Here is a 20142-nt window from a genome sequence, read left to right as displayed (position 1 = left end):
ATGTAAAATTAACCCTTGCTTGTTGTGAGGCAAGGGAAAAGTAGGTCCAAAGTTGCAAGGTCGCCTTGCTTGGACAGGGAGCCTAGTGATTAAGTCTAGTAAATTGACTAGTAAATTAAGCCTCGAGCGCTACTCGGCACATTTCCCTAATGTGCCGAGTAATGTGCCGAAGCTTCGAAACATGGAAGACAAGGAAAACACAGCGACATCTGGTGGTTTGCATAAATTATCGCAGCCACGGACTAGTGAAAAGAATGCCTACAACGTTCAACACAATGCCAAAGCTTCGAAATGTTCTCATTCATTACATTAAAAGCATTGCAAGAAATGTGCATTTCTGTTTGTCTCAATTCAATTCATAATCCTGTCACTCGTTATCACGTGAAGATTGGTGTTTCCGCAGTAGACACTACTTAGCTTCTGAACCAGGACGAAGTATTATCAACCTCAACACGCTATGGACGAGAGTGAAAAGGAAGCGACCAGGTGCCTAATTAAACCAAACCCTACATGGCCTGACATAGTTTGACGTTTCATGAATCAAACTTTCAATAAAAGGAAAATATTATGTCAGCCATTATTGTTAGGCCTACATAGAAATTATTAGCCTGTATTGCTTTTAAATTACATGATTGAAGTTGAGACAAGATTGCAACACAGACACTTTTAATGTCATTGTTCTAAATGGCAAAGCTTTAGGCTAGGCCTAGGTTATTTCTTCTTTATTTCTATGTGCATGATATTATGGATTATGGACATTTTCAGGAAAGAAAAGAACATAAATTCCCAAACAGAGAAAGCATCCTATATAAAACAGGGCTACCCACAAATTTAGTCTGACTCTTGCAATACAACACAACTCATTCCGACACTAGAGCGGGTGCCCTGGTTTGCGCAGTTCAAAGCCTTTGAGTCAGATTCCGAAGCAGTCACGTGGGTGTGTGTCCTAAACGAAGCTTCAGACGTCACACTCACAAACTGAGGCCTCGTTTGTCATCAGTCACGTGATTTTTATGGAAACGTCACAAGCCTCGAACCGGGGCTTCATCTGGCACGCCCCTTTCTGCTCGACACAAGCTCCGAAGCCTCGCTTCATTGGGCACATCACTAAGGGAGCCTAGAAAGGTTAGGTTCCTGGTGCCTAGTTTAATGGCACGGTACATGTTTGTTTGTCTACTGAAGATCCCCGGATTTCATGTTTGGACTCTAAATTGTGCTTCCTGGATCTGCCTGCTTGTCTATGGACTAAATAAATGATATTTTTGTATGGAACTGCTGTCTCCTGCCTTCCCTCGACACCACCTAATCCAGTGGCGCACCTCCCTAAACGTGGGGTGGTCGCCTCGGTCCCTCACAACCACAGATACTTTACATAGCTCCTTCACAGCTGCATACTACTTACTACCAACTTTGTGTGTGTGTGTGTGTGATCTGACCTTGCTGAGCATGGCTCCGATGATGGCAGGCCCATGGCAGTGCAGCAGGCTCTCCTTGTTGACGGGGTGGTGACGCAGCATGTTCTTCACCATCAGCAGGAAGGCAGCCACACTGTTCCGCTCCAGACGGCCCTCTGCACCAACAAACACAGCAGTCAGACACACTCTCACACACACACACACACACACACATTCTTCCTCTACTTCCTTTACTTATGGGCCTTGGGACTAACCAACACAATTAATATACTGATGCACAAACATAAAATGAACACGCACACACAGACACACACACACACTCTGAGCCAACAAACTGTATAGCTCAACATGCTCACAAACACACACAGTTCCTCCTGACACTAGTTGAACCTGACAAACGTAACCACTGCAGTGATATGTCCAGACACATACGCATATGTCACACACACCCCATACACACTCCTCTGAAGACCACACACACCACAGCTGTAGCAGAAACACAACCCAAAAGAATGACACTTGTACACAGACTGGCTAAACCATCTGTCTCTTACACCACAGCAATGCCACTCACAGAGGTGCCAGAGCATTCCCTCAGTAGCCCTCAAATGACTTATAACTGAGTCACACAACTCCAAAACACAGAGGAATGGAGATGGAGAGAGAGAGAGAGAGAGAGAGAGAGAGAGAGTGAGAGTGTGTGTGTGTGTGTGTGTGTGTGTGTGTGTGTGTGTGTGTGTATGTATATGTGTGTGTGCGTGTGTGTGTGTAAGAGGAGGAACACACAGAGACATCTGCTAGTGAGTCACTCTGAATCAGACTTAGCCAGTAAAGAGAGTCTATATTTGTTTTAATAGTTCTAGACTGCTCCCTATGCACCATCTAAAGTATCCTTCTGGGCTCCATTTGATTGCCATACAAGACTGATTAGAGCAGGGGTGGGCAAACTGTGGCCTGTGGGCCAGATCCGGCCCGCCAAGCACTTTCACATTTTCCTGCGATACAGACGATGTTGGTTAGCAGTTTGCCCAGTTTGCTAGAGTAATTCTTATTGAGGTCAAAATAATGAATACAATATGTAAACCTCTGAAATGATTGTGTAATTGCAATAAATCTAATAAACTTAATCTCTACTGAAGTTTTGTAAAAACAAATCCATTTTAAAGGATAATTTGTCTCCTTACATGAGGGAGAGTTTAAATCTGGGATCAGCTCTAGTATAGTGCCAGTTTCTAGTACGCCATAGCAGTAGCTGGTCAAAGCATTTTTCCTAGCTGGTAACCAGCCTCCTTGGGGTAGCTGTTAGTCCTACTACTAGCTGGTAACCAGCCTCCTTGCGCTAGCTGTTAGTCCTACTACTAGCTGGTAACCAGCCTCCTTGCGCTAGCTGTTAATCCTACTACTAGGTGGTAACCAGCATCCTTGTGCTAGCTGTTAGTCCTACTACTAGCTGGTAACCAGCCTCCTTGTGCTAGCCATTAGCCCTCCTACTAGCACAGTCCTCTGTGTGTTCATGCTAACCTGAGGATTTGCCCAGGGGGAGCAGCATTCCTGCAGGGCCCTTGGAGGAGGTCAGCTCGGGCCCCAGCAGATCCGAGGTCTCCTGGACACCAGTCTCCGCCTGCTCGCTGCCACACACCTGCTCCAGCAGGGGCAGCAGTGCGCCCATGCCCCCCACGGAGTTCAGCACATCCTGCAGACCAGACCACACGGCTCTTTACTCTGACCACAGCGGAGGCCTGATGAGTCATCATGGTTTATAATATAACACTTAGCGCTCAAACAGAGAGTATACGACCTCAGTTATGTCGGTTTACATCTCTAGAATTTCAGAAGTCACAACTAAATTCAAAGCTTGTGCTATGTTATAAGCAACCACAGTCACTGCATTCTATAGACAACATGATCACCAAAAACTATAAAGTCAACTACAAAATGGCAAGTCAGAGAAGAAACAACGCAGACCTTGATGTCCCAGTTGACCACGCGGTGCCCAGTCAATCGGCCATCATAGTGGTGGTTGGGAGACAGGTCCAGACATATCTGGCTCTTAAAAGCCTACAGGAATGACAAGACATGAGGAATTCGTAAAGTGGTTTCATTTGAGAATGATACCAAATAAACAGGCCATCATACACCTATCCATTTCGTTTGATCTATCCGTCCATCTGTTTACGGGCATAAGGCCGTTTCCTACTGTAGAGACTTTCTGTAGTTCCTAGAACATACAGTTCCTAGAACCCCTTTTTTCACACATTCAGACAGCATGGGACTGGGGATTAAAGAGTTCCCCTGACCGCAGTTGCTATAACTATTTGAGCTCCCACTTTGGGGTAGGGTCTTTTCCCTGTGCATAGGAACCATGACTGGTGTGCATGCCAAGGCAGCAGAAGTAACATTTTTAAAAAATCTCTGTAAAAATAATTCAGCTTTTGATTAAATTTGCTTAACATAAAAACTGCATGAGAATGCTGCAGAGACTGACTACTGTCACACAACAAATCCCTTCTGGACAGATGTTTGTCAATAAACTTCAATAGCTAGTAACTAAATAGCAATACTGTCTGCTTCATTACTTTATGTTCATGTAATAATTGGGCTACTAACATGTGTTAAGTCACCTCACAGTTCCTACAGTTCTAGGGGTAGCCTCTCCAGTTAGTAGTTAGTAGAACTGTGTTCTTAGAACTGTTGTGTCCAAATGCCCCTATAGACTCTGTACCTGAGGAGTGTAGTAGAGCAGTAGTTTGCTGTTGAGTTCGGAAAGCTCTCCATCAGATTTGAACAGGCACACGTTGTTGGGACCTGCAGAGAGAGAGAGAGAGCAGGGTAGGGTCAAGATCAGGATAACGTGATGGAAACAGTGGCACATGCGCTGTTCTTATCTGGCATGTGCATCATGACTGACACGCATTCCACAGAAGGAGAGAGTGCATGGGAGTGTGTGTATGTACGACAAGTGTGTAAACCAGTGTCACTCCACTGTTCTGTGCATGTCCATGCATACTTGCATTAATAGTGAGCAAATCGATGCATACCTGCATTAATTGCAAGTGATTTTGTGTGTTTGTGTGTGTGTGTGTGTGTGTGTATTTTTTTGTCAATGTTTTTATGTATATGGAGGATATGAACATATGTAAGTGTGTTATATGTGTGTGTTATGTGTGTGTGTGTGTGTGTGTGTGTGTGTGTGTGTATGTGTGTGTGTCTATACCTGCGCTATGCAGTGTGCGTGTCTGGGCAGGCTGAAGAGCTTCATGACAGATGAAGGCCGTCCCCAGCAGGCCGTCCAGCGAGGTGGGGGTACCCCACTCAGTGTCCTGCAGCCCGGCGGGGATGGTGTGCACGGGGGCGTCCCGCGCTCCCCCCAGGCCCCAGCGACCCGCTGCAAAGGATGCTGGGAAGGACTGGGAGCGGGTGAGCGTGGCAGCAGCGTGCGCCGTGAAGGCCAAGTCATTATTTGAGCCACTGAGGGAGGGGGGAGGAAAGGTGGGGGAGGTAGTAGTGGTGGTGGTCCGCTGTCCCGCTGAGCCGATACAGCAGGATGTGAAAGGCTGAAGTGGACAATAATCATCATCATCATCATCATCCTGTCATATTCATGTTCTGATCAATTGGATAGCATTCTTGAGCCCCAAAGGCAGCGTAATAAATAAGTGCAGACAGTAATTATGTTCTATTATGTAATTAAAAACCAATGTCTAGTAGTTCCTCCCCTCCCTCCCTCCCTCCCTCCCTCTCTTCCCACCTCTCACCTCATTCATGGAAGGGAAACGCAGCTGGGCCGTCTTAACCTGCTCTCCGTCCACGTAGATGGTGACCGTGTTCTGGCCGAAGGGCCGGCGGCCTGGAATGTGCACTATGTCCACCGAGTGCTGGGTGGGAGAGTAAGAGGAGCGCTCCGGTCATTCTCAACCCCAGACCGATTCCCTTGGCGCCAACACAGGTCATTCCCAATCTCAACCCAAAACCAGTTCCCAGACACTAACACAGGTCATTCCCAATCCCAACCCAAAACCAGTTCCCAGACACTAACACAGGTCATTCCCAATCCCAACCCAAAACCAGTTCCCAGACACTAACACAGGTCAATCCCAACCCAAAACCAGTTCCCAGACACTATCACACGTAAAAAACCAATGGCAAGCTGACCTGATATCAGAGAGCGATGGAACAGACGGTATCCCCAGCAGAGCCGGACAGTAACGGAGTACATTTACTTGAGTACAGTACTTGAGTACAATTTTCAGGAATCTGTACTTTACTCGAGTATCATGACTTTACTCAAGTACATTTGAGAGGCAAATATTGTAGTCTTTACTCCACTACATTTCTATCCATAACCGTGAGTACCCATTACTACTTCTAAAAAAAAACAGAAAAATCTCGTAAACCCTCAATTTGTTGTTTCACTCTCAAACGTGATTGGATTGTGCAGGCGCCACTGACTGGGACAGCCTATCAGCAATCACCTTCAGCTTTCCGCCAAAGTCGACTCCATGGTCAGATTTAGATAAGAGACAAAACCATGGACACAACAATAGAAGAAAGACGCAGCAGGTCCATCCCGGGAATGTGCCAACCTGTGGCCCCACCTCGACAGACTATTTCAATTTTCTGTTTGTTAAAGTTAATGATAGTTTTCGCTTCAAGTGTTTCAATTACAAAATAGTATTTTGTATTTGAAATACGTTTTTTTTTATACATGTATTAGAAATATGCCCATCCCTGGCGACATGGTAAAAAGATGAAAATGACTTGATTTTACTTTAAATTCCTTTTACATTCTCCAAGGTATTAACATTTTTCATAATTCAATGTAGGACGTTTCTGTACATATATGTAAGCACTGTGGCAGTAGTAATGCAATATTTAGAAAATGTAGGCTACTCTTGTACTCTTGATACTCAAGTACTTTTAAAAACAAGTACTTCAGTACTTTTACTTAAGTAGACATCTGACTGTTGTACTTTTACTTAAGTAATGAAGCTGTGTACTCTGTCCGCCTCTGATCCCCAGATGATGAGCAGAAGTTTATAATTTGACAGAAAAACACAACTGCTGGCTCTATGAGGTCAGACTTGGGAGTGGTGTACATTGATAATCTTATCTTTTAAAGTGCCTGACTACCCTCCTTCCTCTCAGAGGGCAAATACAGATATATCAAAGCACGTCTTCTTCCTAAACAACATTCATTTTTTTTAAACAAATAAAAAAATATATTTTAATACACATTAGTTTCTGAAAATGGAAATGTCCCTGTATGACAGTGTAGAAAGACATGAAGCACAGGCAGGCAGTGCTTTTTCACAGTGGATGCACTTAATAAAAAAATAAAGTAAAACCATATTTGGTATTCAAAGCTGCAGTACGATACACCACACTTCTGTATCTTGGTATGTGACCTATTTCTATCATGACTTGGTTGTTGATGTATGGATGTAGGACGAGTTGTTAAGACAATCTGTGCCACTCAAAATATAATAAAAGAGTGAATTCTATCACTATGCTGCCATGACTGATATGTCTTTTTGCGCCATATTTACCCAGGCCTGGTCTACAAGAGGCTTCTCAGGGAGAGAAACTGCCATGTAGTCTTTCTTGGTGCAGACAGCCGCCACCAACACGCCCTCCATGGTGAAGAAGGCCTCAAAGCCAGTGCCACTCGCTGTGAAGAAGCTGAAGAGACCAAGATGCAAGGCATCACTCAAAGCACAGGATGTCTACATATATGACACAGTGTAAGCACACACCCACAGGGTAACTATATATACAGTGTAGGCAGTAGTTTTGGAAAGAAGCCTCCATTTTATATCTATACTAATCATTGATGTTAGAACAGCCATTGCCATGTAAATTAAGGATTATGTTGATGATTTTGACATTTCAGTCATTTGCTGGTTACCTGTAGAGTTGTTTCCTGCGGGGCCCTTTGCCCATGGCTTGGCCCATGGCGTGTCCGATGGGCGGCAAGTGGCCCACGGGCGTGCCCGCTGCGGAGAAGCCGTCAGGCTGCAGCGGCGGGAACTCCACATTAAGGCACAGCCAGGCGTGGAAGGCGAAGGCGCTGCCCGGCCAGCGGGCGATGCTGGGCACCATGATGCCCGCCATGGGGGGCGTGAGGTCGAAGTACTGCAGGGCGCTGGCGCGGCCTTCGCGCGTAGCCATGGCCGAGAGGACGCGTGTGACGCGGGCGCAGTAGGGGTGTGGCGGAGTTGGCGCTGGTGAGCCGGGCGAGGCTTGGTCGGTGCGCAGTAGCCGCAGCAGGGCCTTGAGCTGCTCGGGCCGCAGTGAGAGTGCGCCCAGGTCCTGCAGCAGGCCCAGGAGCACGTCGGCGCACTGGCCGTCCAGTCGTTCGGGCCGTAGCAGCACCTCCAGCAGCGTGTCCAACAGGCCGGCCTCCACGGCCACCGTGCGGCAGGCCAGCGAGCACCCGCACACGGCCGCTAGCCACTGGGCCACCAGCAGCTGCAGCTCACGCTGGCCCAGCTCAGGGAGCCACTGCAGCAGCAGCACCAGCGGCTGCTCATTACTGATGCCCAGGTGCACTGCCTGGGAGTGCTCCCCCTCCACTGCCTGAGAGAGGGAGAGAGAGAGAGAGGGGAAGAGAGAGGGGAGAGAGGGAGAGAGGGGGAGAGAGTGAGAGAGGAAGAGAGAGGAAGAGAGAGAGAGAGACAGAGAGAGAGAGAGAGGAAGAAATGGAGAGAGTGAAAGAGAGAGAGGGGGGGAGAGAGAGAGAGTGAGAGAGAGGAAGAGAGAGGGAGAGAGAGAAGGGGGAGATAAAGAGAGAGAGTGTATATATGAAAATCTGAGAAAAGGTCAATGTATGTTTGTCACACTCTGCTGAGAATAGCAATGAGTTGAGAAGAAAAGAGAACAGAAAGCAGGGAGAGACGGTGAGCATGAGCTCACTAAAGACATAGAGCATAGCAGTACATGAGCTCACTAAAGACATAGAGCATAGCAGTACATGAGCTCACTAAAGACATAGAGCATAGCAGTACATGAGCTCACTAAAGACATAGAGCATAGCAGTACATGAGCTCACTAAAGACATAGAGCATAGCAGTACATGAGCTCACTAGACATAGAGCATAGCAGTACATGAGCTCACTAAAGACATAGAGCATAGCAGTACATGAGCTCACTAGACATAGAGCATAGCAGTACATGAGCTCACTAAAGACATAGAGCATAGCAGTACATGAGCTCACTAAAGACATAGAGCATAGCAGTACATGAGCTCACTAAAGACATAGAGCATAGCAGTACATGAGCTCACTAAAGACATAGAGCATAGCAGTACATGAGCTCACTAAAGACATAGAGGATAGCAGTACATGAGCTCACTAGACATAGAGCATAGCAGTACATGGGCTCACTAAAGACATAGAGCATAGCAGTACATGGGCTCACTAAAGACATAGAACATAGCAGTACATGGGCTCACTAAAGACATAGAACATAGCAGTACATGAGCTCACTAAAGACATAGAGCATAGCAGTACATGAGCTCACTAAAGACATAGAGCATAGCAGTACATGGGCTCACTAAAGACATAGAGCATAGCAGTACATGAGCTCACTAAAGACATAGAGCATAGCAGTACATGGGCTCACTAAAGACATAGAGCATAGCAGTACATGAGCTCACTAAAGACATAGAGCATAGCAGTACATGAGCTCACTAAAGACATAGAGGATAGCAGTACATGAGCTCACTAGACATAGAGCATAGCAGTACATGAGCTCACTAAAGACATAGAGCATAGCAGTACATGAGCTCACTAAAGACATAGAGGATAGCAGTACATGAGCTCACTAGACATAGAGCATAGCAGTACATGGGCTCACTAAAGACATACAGTAGAGCATAGCAGTACATGAGCTCACTAAAGACATAGAGGACAGCAGAGCTATTTAATAACATAAACTAATCCATGCCATGCAACTATGCAAATATTTTGAATATACTCTGAATTTCGAGCACCACAGATATATCTGGTCTTGTCTCTGAGTTCACGCCTTGAGCTACTAGGGGCCCGATAAGCAGGAGTTTGATTTGCTAGGTGCCTGTGTAGGAATTTAATGAACTATGCAGGCCCTTTGAGTGTGTGCCTGGAGCGAAGCGAGGGAGGGAAAGAAACATGAGGAGAGATAGAACCTGGCAAGTGTGAGTGGAGGATGAAAGGTGAGAGACGTATGCAGTGTATTTATATATTTCACCATGTTCATAAGCTCCTGCAGAAGTCGTTTGGTGGGACGGCCTTGACTCTTGAGCACATCAAACAGCTGGGAGTAACCAATCCGTTCTTTAAAGACCTCCTGGAGATGGGAAGAGATAACAGGCAGAGGCGTAGACAACAACAGAGTGAAAATCAAATCAGCTCTGGAACACAATGAGAGCACACAATGAAAAACTATTTACGGCAAGCCATCATGGGAAGAGGCTTTCAAAAAGCAGGCTACAATAGAATAGAGAAACCGTCTGCTGTGAAAGACATATTTTCAAACGAGTTCAATGCAAATACCACAATAATTGGGAAAGCTTTGACGGACAGCATTGTGAGAAAATCTTGCTTTCAAGACTCTTAGTTTAACATCACCAATTCCACCATGGTGGCCATTAAATCAAGCTGTGAGGCCCTTTTCAAATAGAGGATCATTATTGATGCCTGAAAACTTTCTGACCAACTCAAGCATGCTATTCTGCTTTTTAAAGTACAGGATTGCTGGAGGGGGGACAGAGCAAAACGGGAGGTGGCTTATAAACTGGATGGGCATGAACACGAGTACTCCCACTTTGAGTCTAGCTCCTTTTGCCTCTGTCAGAGTGTCCTTGACCAAGACACCGGACCTCAAACTGCTTCCAACAGGAGGAAACTGGAATATTTCCTAGTAGCCTATTGCTGGTCAACTGAACTGTAACTCCCGATGTGAGGTGATTTAAAAAGGACACTCCAACTTTTTGGGAAATTAGCTTATTTGTAGTCCACCCAAGACTTAGAGGATACATATCCTTCTGTTAGCCTAGCTTAGTATAATTCACTAGAAGTGGGTTTTACCAGTTAGCCTATAGCTAGCCTATAAAGTAAGCTATAGGCTAACTGGTCTAACCCCTTTAAATTGACTTATGCTAAGATAGGCTAACGGTATCAGTTACACACGTACAGAGACGAGAAGGGTATGTGTCCTCTTCTCATCTAATTTGGGGGTAGACAGCAAATAAGCTTATTTCCCAAAAAGTTGGCATGTTCCTTTAAGAATACTCAGAAATCAAATGCAGTGCATTATCCATTTACCAAAAACAGTGGGGAAGTGTGGAAAAGACACACACACACACACACACACACACACACACACACACACACACACACACAAACACACAAACACACACACACACACACACACACACACACACACACACACACTGTATAGAGGAGCAGGACAATGAAAAGGAGATCTAAGAGTGGAAGTGAACAGTAGTGAAGAGTACAATGTGGAAGAGAGTGAGATGTGTGGATAAAGATAGCTGGGCAGATGGCGTGTACCTTGGCTGCAGGAGAGTTGCTCATGATGGCAGTGAGGACTCCGATAGCGTGCACCGTGATGCAGTCTGAACCCTTCTCCCACACCTACACAAGTACACACACACACACACACACACAACATATTACTAACAGATTTCTCATATCCATACAACCAAACATACACTTGCTGCAGAAAGGTCATATACCACACAGTTGTAACACCCACATGTCGAGGAAAACAGCTCAGATTGATGCAGATGATTTCACACCTCTAAAATGGAGTCACACCGATACTGCTGACAGAACCACACACACACACATGACATCAGAGGCTCCTGAACCCGCAGCCTGAGTCAGAGGAGGAAGCTAGAGGGGGAAAACTACACCCATTTGCCCCTACAAGCACAGCCGAAGATGCTCATAGCAGAGAAAGACAAACAGGTCCACCACACAAACCACCACCAGATGCACACTAGGACATTAGCACACAGTGAACCTTCTTCACAGAGAGCCTCGTCACCCTGGGGTGAGGGGGTTTGGCGGTTTGGGAGTCATGCCAAGGATACACGCAATGGCCAGACAACCTCCGACAGCTCAATACAAGACCCACGGCAGCTCCATGCAAGCAGAGAGACACACACGTGTGGTGCACACACCCATGGCCATTGTCAGCAGGAAACTCCCCTCCCAAGATAAGTCTATAGCTGTTCACATTAACACGCACACACACACACACACACACACGCACACACACTTATTTAGAGCCCTCCAATGCTCTTCTTCTCAGTTTGCATGACTGCCGGAGTGGCTGGGGTCCCCCTGTCTGATATCTGAGGTCACTGCTTGCCTTGCTGCCACTGAGGACATCGCCCTGCAGGTGGACCAGCCACACACCACTGGATGTGTTTTTCTGATGTTTTTGGGGCATCTAATCTGTCACATGACTTCCTATTGGAGGAGTCCAGCATTCGGGACAGTGGGTAAGCCCTGGGCTTCCTGTTTCCTGTTTCCTGCTCACAGACCAGAGTGTGTCACCAGAAAGCGGGCCAGTGAGGCCGGAAGAGTACCTGATCCACTTCCACCTCCGTCAGCAAGCGTGTGGTGAGGTCACACACACCCTCATGCTCCATCCTACACCTACGGCTCTGATAGAGCTGTATACACACACACACACACACACACACACACACACACACACACACACACACACACAGATGCACAAAAAGCAGACACAAAATTAGCACACACAGAAAGTCAGAGAGAGAGAGAGAGAGAGAGAGAAAGAGAGAGGAGAGAGAGCGAGAGAGAGGGAGGGAGAGAGAGAAGGAAGGAAGGAAAGAGAGACAGGTAAAAGTGAAAGACAGAAAATAGTAGCCGAGACAGAAAGAGATCACAGAGGCATGACAGACCTCAATACACTTATGTTCTGTACCAAAATGCCATCCCTCTCTTTCTCTCTCTCTCTTACACACACATACACACCCACACTCACGCACGCACGCACTCACGCACACCCACACACACAGCCCTGCATATGCTGACAGCAGACATAGACAGACAGACAAAAAGTGCATACCACGAAAAATGACATACAGTAGTGACAGACAGACATAAAAATGCAGAAGTCAAATGAAACACTCGACGAAGAAGTAAAGAAGAGGAAGATGGACAGACAGGAGGACTGGCCAACATACCTTGCTGTTCTGGATGAGGCGGAGGATGTGCTCAAAGCAGTTGTTGTTGAGGAAGATGGCCTGCAGCACGGCTCGGTCAGAGCACTGCAGGATCTGGGGGATCGTATCTGTGGAGGGCGGTCAGTATTAAAGCCATCCGTCAGGTGACGGACATTTATTCATTTTAAAAAACACTGCAGACATCATTCAGCTAATCATGGGGATAAATTGGATCACTGGATACGCTAAAGATGGCCAGTTTGACCTCTTTCCCCTCATAATGCTACTCATTGTAAATAAAACTTAATAAAAAATAGGATTAATATTTTTGGTGAATAGAGAATGACACTTGATGGATTAATACTTTTATGGTATCTCCTCAGCAGCAACATTGTATGAGGGCTGTGCGTCACTATTATGTTACATCAGCACAAAATATAGGCTGGGTGAAGCATGATCTGACAGCGATTTCTTTTTCGCCCTGCAGCTCAGGCTGGAAACCTGGGCATCTTTTTCTGCTGCTTCCGTTACAATTTTGATGGGACCAATCACAAGCTGGCTTGTCCACCTGGCGTGCTATTGGCAGGTTTAAAACGATGACGATAGCGGGAGAGCCTGGAGTTTTCACGTCGCTCTGCAAACGTCACCCGGTTCGTTGGTCAGATTGGTGAATGACTATCCAATTGCGTACAGTCATTTGAACTATGCCCGTTGATCACGCCTCTTGTGCAGTAGAAAATACATAGCGGACTCCCCAGACCAATGTTCAATCTTAGAACTATACTCAGGGTTCATCATTCAACAATGCATCGTTCAGTTATCTGGTGGGGACACTACTCTGCTGTCTCTTACTGAGCATGTGCGTCTGCAGTGTGACCAAGCTCTCCTCCCAGTGCAGCATAGAGTCCGCGCCGTCTGCCGGGGGCCTGCTCCAGTTGAGCAGCTGGAAGTAGCCGTCCAGCACGTGCCTGATGTCCAGCTGCCGCTCCGCAGGGCTACTGCCGTGCAGCAGGTGCAGCATGGCGGTCAGGCACTGCAGGGTCAGCCGTAAGAGTTGCGGGTCCTTGGGCTGGTCTCCGGAAGGGGGCGGCCACAGGCACCAGGCACGCAGCACGGAGAAGAGGTTGTCCACCGCGGGGGACGTCAGGGACAGCAGACCGTTCTTCTGTGAGTGTGAAGCAAACACAAAACACACACACACACACACACAAAGTTATTTAGAGCCCTCTGATGCTCTTCTTTTCTCAGCATTTGTGACTGTGTGACTGCTGGAGTGGCCAAGGGGGGGGCCGCGTCTGAGGTGAGAGCTCAGGTCACTGCTTGCCTTGCTCCCGCTGAGGACAGCACCCTGCAGATGGACCAGCCACACCACCAGCAGCTCAGGAAGACGCTCGCTCTCCTGCAGCATGTCTGCGGAACACACACACACCCACACACACACACACACACACACACACACACACACACACAAACACAGACACAGACACAGACACACAGTCACACATTGTCACAGAACGCAGGGCTTTGCACAGAAGGGAACCAGAACACCATTTCTGGCATGAGACAGAATTCTAAATGTCAGAGCGACATAGCACAGCGCAAACCCTTAAAATCAACATGGGGCTTTTGTATTTCAGAGTATTTTGCCCAGTATGTATCTCCAGTGTTTTTGCCTTGGCGTGGCTGCACTGAGGGGTCCAGTGACAGCTTTACCCAGATCTCTTTCCCTCAGGCTGGAGAGGGCTCTTAATTATTCACCAACTCACACAGTTACTCCCCATGCCTTCTTAATCAGTGTTTCACACCAGGGCCACAGCTCTGTGAAACTCTGATCTTTCATTTCTTTTTGAGACAATAAAAGGCATCTGAAGGGACTAAAGGAATGAGTGCAAATGAAGGCTGGATGTAAGTGCACCAGCGTTGGCTTACTGTCTTTTACAATGTTTCCTTGGCTGATGTATGAGAATACATTGTAGAAATACTACCAGGCACACTACGTGTGTGTGTGTGTGTGTGTGGAAATGGCAATCTTCAAAGGACAAGCACTATACTGCATTGCTAAATAATTAATCAAGCATTAAGTACACTAACTGTGTGAGATGTACTTTTTTTTTTCTTTTTTTACTTAACTTATTTCTTAAGATGGTACTGTACATTTATTATTATTTATTATGATAGTATAGTTATTATGGGCTGAGAGAGAGCCAAGGGTAGAAAGTATTTCATTGCACTTTATAGTACATTGTACTCTAAAAATTGCATATGACCAATAAAACTTGAACCCTAAACATACCACATTTACAAAGTAAAATGGAGCAGCTGGTAGATAAACCACCATTTAGAAGCTGCATGAGGAGCCCCCTCCAGTTCTTTCTAAATTCTACAGCCAGCCCCAGTGGGGATAGCACATACTAATTAACAAGATTGAATAGTGGCTCTTTAGCACCAGACACCAAGGGACTTCCGCAGGGGCCAAATGAAAAAGCAGTGCAAATGCACTGTGTGCAGGCCTGTCACACTGATGACATGATGTCAACACAGGGCCGGCGTCATGTGCTTCCCTGGGGCTCTCTCCTCTGCCCACCAGATCAACAAAGATAAAAAATTATAGCTACTAGCAGGGCTTGTCAGCAGCGCAGCAGGCACATGAATACTTGATGGCAAATCTGAACAAGCAGATGACTGAGCTGCTTGTTATGACATGTCTGTTAACGTCAGTTAAATTCTATGCTGTTCTACTGGAGTGCTTTTGTTCCAAGAAAAAGCTGATTGGTGAGTGAAATGCCTGTGCAGGCATGAGGGAACTGCTGAAAGGTTCGGCAGGTCTGCTGGACGGGTCATGGGATGGGTCTGGTTCCATGCGTTGTGACCAGAGTGATCGTCATAAGGTGGCAAATACCACATCAAGGACACACCCCAGCTGGCCTGACAAACTAACCCTTCTAGTTAACACACAAAGGCCATTTGGGGGTTGGTGAGCTCCAATATGTCTGTGGATAGAACAGTTCTGATGCCATCACTCAGTATGACATAAGTTTTTACAGGCATCCTATGATACCTAAAAGACTGCACAGCGTTATAATAACATGCCCGAGACTCATTCACCCACCATGGAAGAGAGCTGGGAGCTCCGCAGGAACCGCCAGAGGGGCAAACTTGTATTTACTCCTCTCCAGCATACTCACTTCCTCCCTGGAACAAAAAAAGTAAACAACCGAGTCTGATTAAATCATACAATTAATTCAATTTAAACAAACATTGAATTCAACTCCATTCTCCTCAATGAAAGAAAAACTCCAGCAATTTTTCACATAGATCATGAGTTTAAAGATGCCCCCAGAGTATAGCACTGTAGCTGCTGGCTACTCTAGCTGTTGGCTGCAGCAACTCGAGCTAGGTAGTTTTGTTTTGTTTTTTCCATACCGACAATACTCTGTGACCTCGAGAAACAGTGAAAAATGGCCGCAGTTCTCCTTTAAGTCTGATTAACTGCAGCTAAATGTCATTCAGTACAGTGAATCCTCCTGCTTATAGGAAGTTTTGTTCTATGATCCAAACTGGGTTAGCATCCGCTCTATGTTTGTACACACCGGGTCTTGCATCAACATTCCCAATCACACTACCCAGTCACTTCAGCTCTCAATGCAAACTCGCATGCAAAACTAAGCAAATGAGGGGTAGTGTGGGCCAAGTAAGCTTTGGGAGTAATTGCGTCAGGTCAGTGTGTGGTGTCTGGTGAAGGAACTGTGTGATTCAGCATTTGACTGACATGGGTACAACAGACAGGGCACTATAATGACCTATGATCTGACTGAGAACGAGAAAACACCCCATCACGCCCTCACCCGACACACAGGGTTACAGGGTTATGAAAGCATTTTCTCCTACAGATTCCTGGTAATACTCATCCACACCCACTGTTTTCACACACACACACACACAAACAGAAAAACACAAACACACACTCACCCTGCCAGCCGTCTCCTCCAGGTCTGATAAGGGTCAAAGAGACTCTCACACAGCAGCAGGCCATGCTGGACCACACTCTGCAGAGACTCCTGCTCCTCTGGCTGCTGCTTCAGCTGGAACACACACACACACACACACACACACACACACACACATTGTACACACAAGGTTGGGCAGTTTCTTTTGGAAATGTTTATCACTAATACAAGAGCTGCACGCAAGAACACACTATTAGGCTTGTTATTATAATAGAAGAACTCACTATTAGGCTTGTTATTATAATAGAAGAACTCACTATTAGGCTTGTTATTATAATAGAAGCGCCTGAGTAAAGCTAGATGTTATAAATACACACACTGAGCAAAGGCAAATTGCATACATGCAACACAGAGGCCTTATTGTTATTTCAGTGGGCCATGTCATCCACACACACACACACACACACACACACACACACACACACACACACACACACAACACAAATACACACACACACACACAAATACACAATAGCACAGAAGGTCACCCTACCCATCTGCTCTTTATCACAGAACCTGTTCTGTAGGCTGTGGATGTAGGGGTGTGTGCTGCACGTGGACCTGGGTGAGGAGCACTAGTGCATCTCCCTCCTTCCCTCCTTCCCTCTCTCCCTAAGCCTGACCCTGACCTCCACTAACTAGCGCAGTCTGCTCAAGCTCACACGGCCGGGCGTGACGGCACAGGGTGGTACTCCAGCACATTACTGCATCTGATGGGGGAGAGTGAGCACTCCCACCGGTGTCTAGCACTGAGCTGAGAGTGGGTGTGCACTGAGAAATACTCTACCAAGTCCAGTCATGACATCGAAGACAAAATGCTCCACTTAAGTTTGAACAATCACAGGAAAATGACTCTTCATAGCTGGCAAAATTCATAAGAGCTAATGTGATAAGCAAGATGTTTCCAGATCTGTGAAAATAAAGGTCTTATTGCCCATCATGCAATATCAAATCAGTGCAGCGTGTTCATTGCAACAGAGGATTTATGAATCTAAAGCTAATGATACACACTGAGCACTTTCTTAGGAAACATCATTGAGAAACACTGTCTGGATACATTTCGCTTGATGGAGGCTTTTATGTCAGAAGCAGACTCTCGATTACCAACATTACCTGTGTGTATTATGTGTCATTCAGAAGGCTTCTGGTCTCAGTGTTGCCCAACATTGTGGTCCATGAACCTTACTGGATCTGAGCTCATTCAGTCTCACCTCTCACCCACAGATGACAGCTTTTCTGCTGCCTCTAGGCATTTTACTGAGATGCATTCTCTCCTTTTTTGAGGTGACACACTTTTTAGTTACTAATTTCCAACACCTGGCCATACACTAAATTCAAATGTTCCTCAAGAGAAATTATTTTTCTTTTTTCCTACATCTATTTATTTCCAATAACCAACAAGTGGGTTTTCAAAGGCTAATGCAAGTAAATGATAATTAGACAAGTACTGTTCTATTTAAGGAGTATTCATACATAGTCTGTGAATCTACAGCTGTCTACAGCTGTACTGTGCTCGACAACTGATCCCTTTATCGTTGCTAGGGACAGATATAGTACTAACAGTCAAACTGAAGAAACGGTGTCATATAACCTTCATCAGAGGAAGTGGGTTCTATGCAGCATGCCACTGAATAATATTTACTCATGGAAACAAAACTAAAGTCATACCCATCTCTGCAATCTCATGACTTTCCATGCATAACACCACACCCTCCAAAGGGCTAATGGTTGATGTCTACATTGACGCTGTAGCATGTTAAGTGCTTTTAAAAGGCATGTAAACACTACCAAACATCCAGCTGTAGTCACATTTAGTATAATTATTTCTCCTTCACATGAACACATATCAACAAAGAGACTTCGGAGATTATCTCAAAACAAGTTGCTTATAAAAACAAACATAAAAGTTGTTTACAGAGTGTTCACAAGTTCTTACAGTACATAATGTTGTTTTGAAACGAAATTCTACGTCTTTAATATTATGAAGGTTTTATATCTTCAGTATTATGAATATTTGTATAGTTTCTATTTGTTGCAGGTAGTTAGTTTGTATAACCATTTCACATTCATATGGATGACGTATCACATGATGAGATAAACACACATGGAATTCCCATTAGTTGCTCACTAAATAGTGTTGTTGTCAGGGTTGGATTTAGAGCACAGTGATGCATACTCAACGGCATTCCAAATGGCTAATTGGACATCCTAATTATGAAAACACGTCAAAACATTCTTTAGAAAGGGAACTGTACCTGATTGAGGCAGAATGATAAAAGCTTGATGGTCTCAAACACAAATCCTGGGGTCTGGTCGGGGTCAATGTTCTCCAAGTTCCTAACATTTGAAAAACATTTTATGAATTAAATTAAATTAAATTAAATGAATTTGCCAAATTAAATTTGAAATATATAATCACAACATAGTTGTCTTAGGTCCATTAGGTTTCATTCATTACAGTACAGGTGCATCTCAAAAAAAAAAAATAGTGTTGAAAAGTCCATTGCCCTGCCCAGACTGAGAAATGAAAGGCTCAGGAAACCATTGGCATTGGCGGTATTTTGACTAAATTAGCTGATTAGAGCACTTCTCGACATTTCTGTATTATAAATTCTTTATTCTAATATTTTGAAATACTAGATTTTTGATTTCCATGAGCTGTAAACTGTAATCATTAAGATTAGACATATTTCACTTTGGATGTAATTAATCTAGATTATATGAAAGTTTCCCTTTTTGAAATAAATTATGGGAAAAAATGATTTTTTCTACAATATTCAAATTTTTTGAGATTCTCCTGTATGGTTGAACTGGCTCTTTTGTAAACAGGCATCCATGCCAATGTGTGTGTGTGTGTGTGTGTGTGTGTGTTTCCTCACCTGCTGATGATGATGAAAAACTTGATGAGCAGAAGCGGGTGTGGCACGCTGCCATTGGGCTCCTGGCCAGACAGGTGTAGGGCACTCTGCAACAGCTGTGTGCTCAGGAGCACCAGCACCTCCCTGGGCAGCTGGGGCACCTCCAAGCCGCTCTCCTCCAGCCTACAGCACAGCGCAGTGGACGGGCCAGAGGGTCAGCCTGGCAAACATCCATTAGCCCCCAATAGACACGCCTCTAGGGATCACATGCTCCCAGACATGTACTGTGACTAAATGGTCTGGGTTAATCAGGAGCATTTCTACTTAGCAATGCCTTATTAGAACTGTGTTTAATTCCATTTATTGATTTGGTCAACATTGCTATGGCGACCTTGCTAAATGCAAAGTCTTAACAATACTATATACGTGCTGTTGTTTTTACACCTGTACCTTTACAAACCATTTCAGGGAACTTTGGTAGTTAGAGAAGAAATCCTGGATCAGGTGTATAGCAGGTATATTGATTAGCTGAGTGATATGTGTTTGCTGATTAACATTATTATAACAGTGACAGCTAGAAGCCTTATCAAGTGAGCCGTACTAATAGTGTGCATGCAGGTCTCACTGCATCACTTTGCAGTGGTTTCTGACATAGTAAC

At 45.4% G+C, this 20142-nt stretch overlaps 1 protein-coding gene across 4 annotated transcripts in view; it reads right to left on the bottom strand.

The window, feature by feature from the left end:
• nbeal2 (neurobeachin-like 2) overlaps positions 1 to 20142 on the bottom strand; it is a 52923-nt gene that overhangs the window by 24978 nt on the left and 7803 nt on the right. For 3 of the 4 annotated variants that reach the window (XM_042085868.1, XM_042085870.1, XM_042085871.1), the window contains exons 3-20: positions 19505 to 19666; positions 18881 to 18962; positions 16588 to 16700; positions 15728 to 15810; positions 13943 to 14028; positions 13471 to 13783; positions 12640 to 12746; positions 12013 to 12099; positions 10967 to 11050; positions 9642 to 9740; positions 7321 to 7991; positions 6962 to 7094; positions 5171 to 5290; positions 4630 to 4969; positions 4138 to 4220; positions 3381 to 3473; positions 2937 to 3108; positions 1437 to 1570 (exon numbers count right to left, since the gene is read on the bottom strand). In XM_042085868.1, coding sequence (XP_041941802.1) covers positions 1437 to 1570; positions 2937 to 3108; positions 3381 to 3473; positions 4138 to 4220; positions 4630 to 4969; positions 5171 to 5290; positions 6962 to 7094; positions 7321 to 7991; positions 9642 to 9740; positions 10967 to 11050; positions 12013 to 12099; positions 12640 to 12746; positions 13471 to 13783; positions 13943 to 14028; positions 15728 to 15810; positions 16588 to 16700; positions 18881 to 18962; positions 19505 to 19666 — 2962 coding nt within the window. The remainder of the gene's footprint in view (positions 1 to 1436; positions 1571 to 2936; positions 3109 to 3380; positions 3474 to 4137; positions 4221 to 4629; positions 4970 to 5170; positions 5291 to 6961; positions 7095 to 7320; positions 7992 to 9641; positions 9741 to 10966; positions 11051 to 12012; positions 12100 to 12639; positions 12747 to 13470; positions 13784 to 13942; positions 14029 to 15727; positions 15811 to 16587; positions 16701 to 18880; positions 18963 to 19504; positions 19667 to 20142) is intronic. The other variant, XM_042085872.1, reaches the window with a different exon arrangement.

The sequence above is a fragment of the Alosa sapidissima genome, chromosome 3, assembly GCF_018492685.1.
Source record: "Alosa sapidissima isolate fAloSap1 chromosome 3, fAloSap1.pri, whole genome shotgun sequence".
Lineage (NCBI taxonomy): Eukaryota > Metazoa > Chordata > Actinopteri > Clupeiformes > Clupeidae > Alosa > Alosa sapidissima.
Note: the sequence above shows the minus strand (reverse complement) of the source record. Positions and strands in the feature narration are given on the sequence as shown.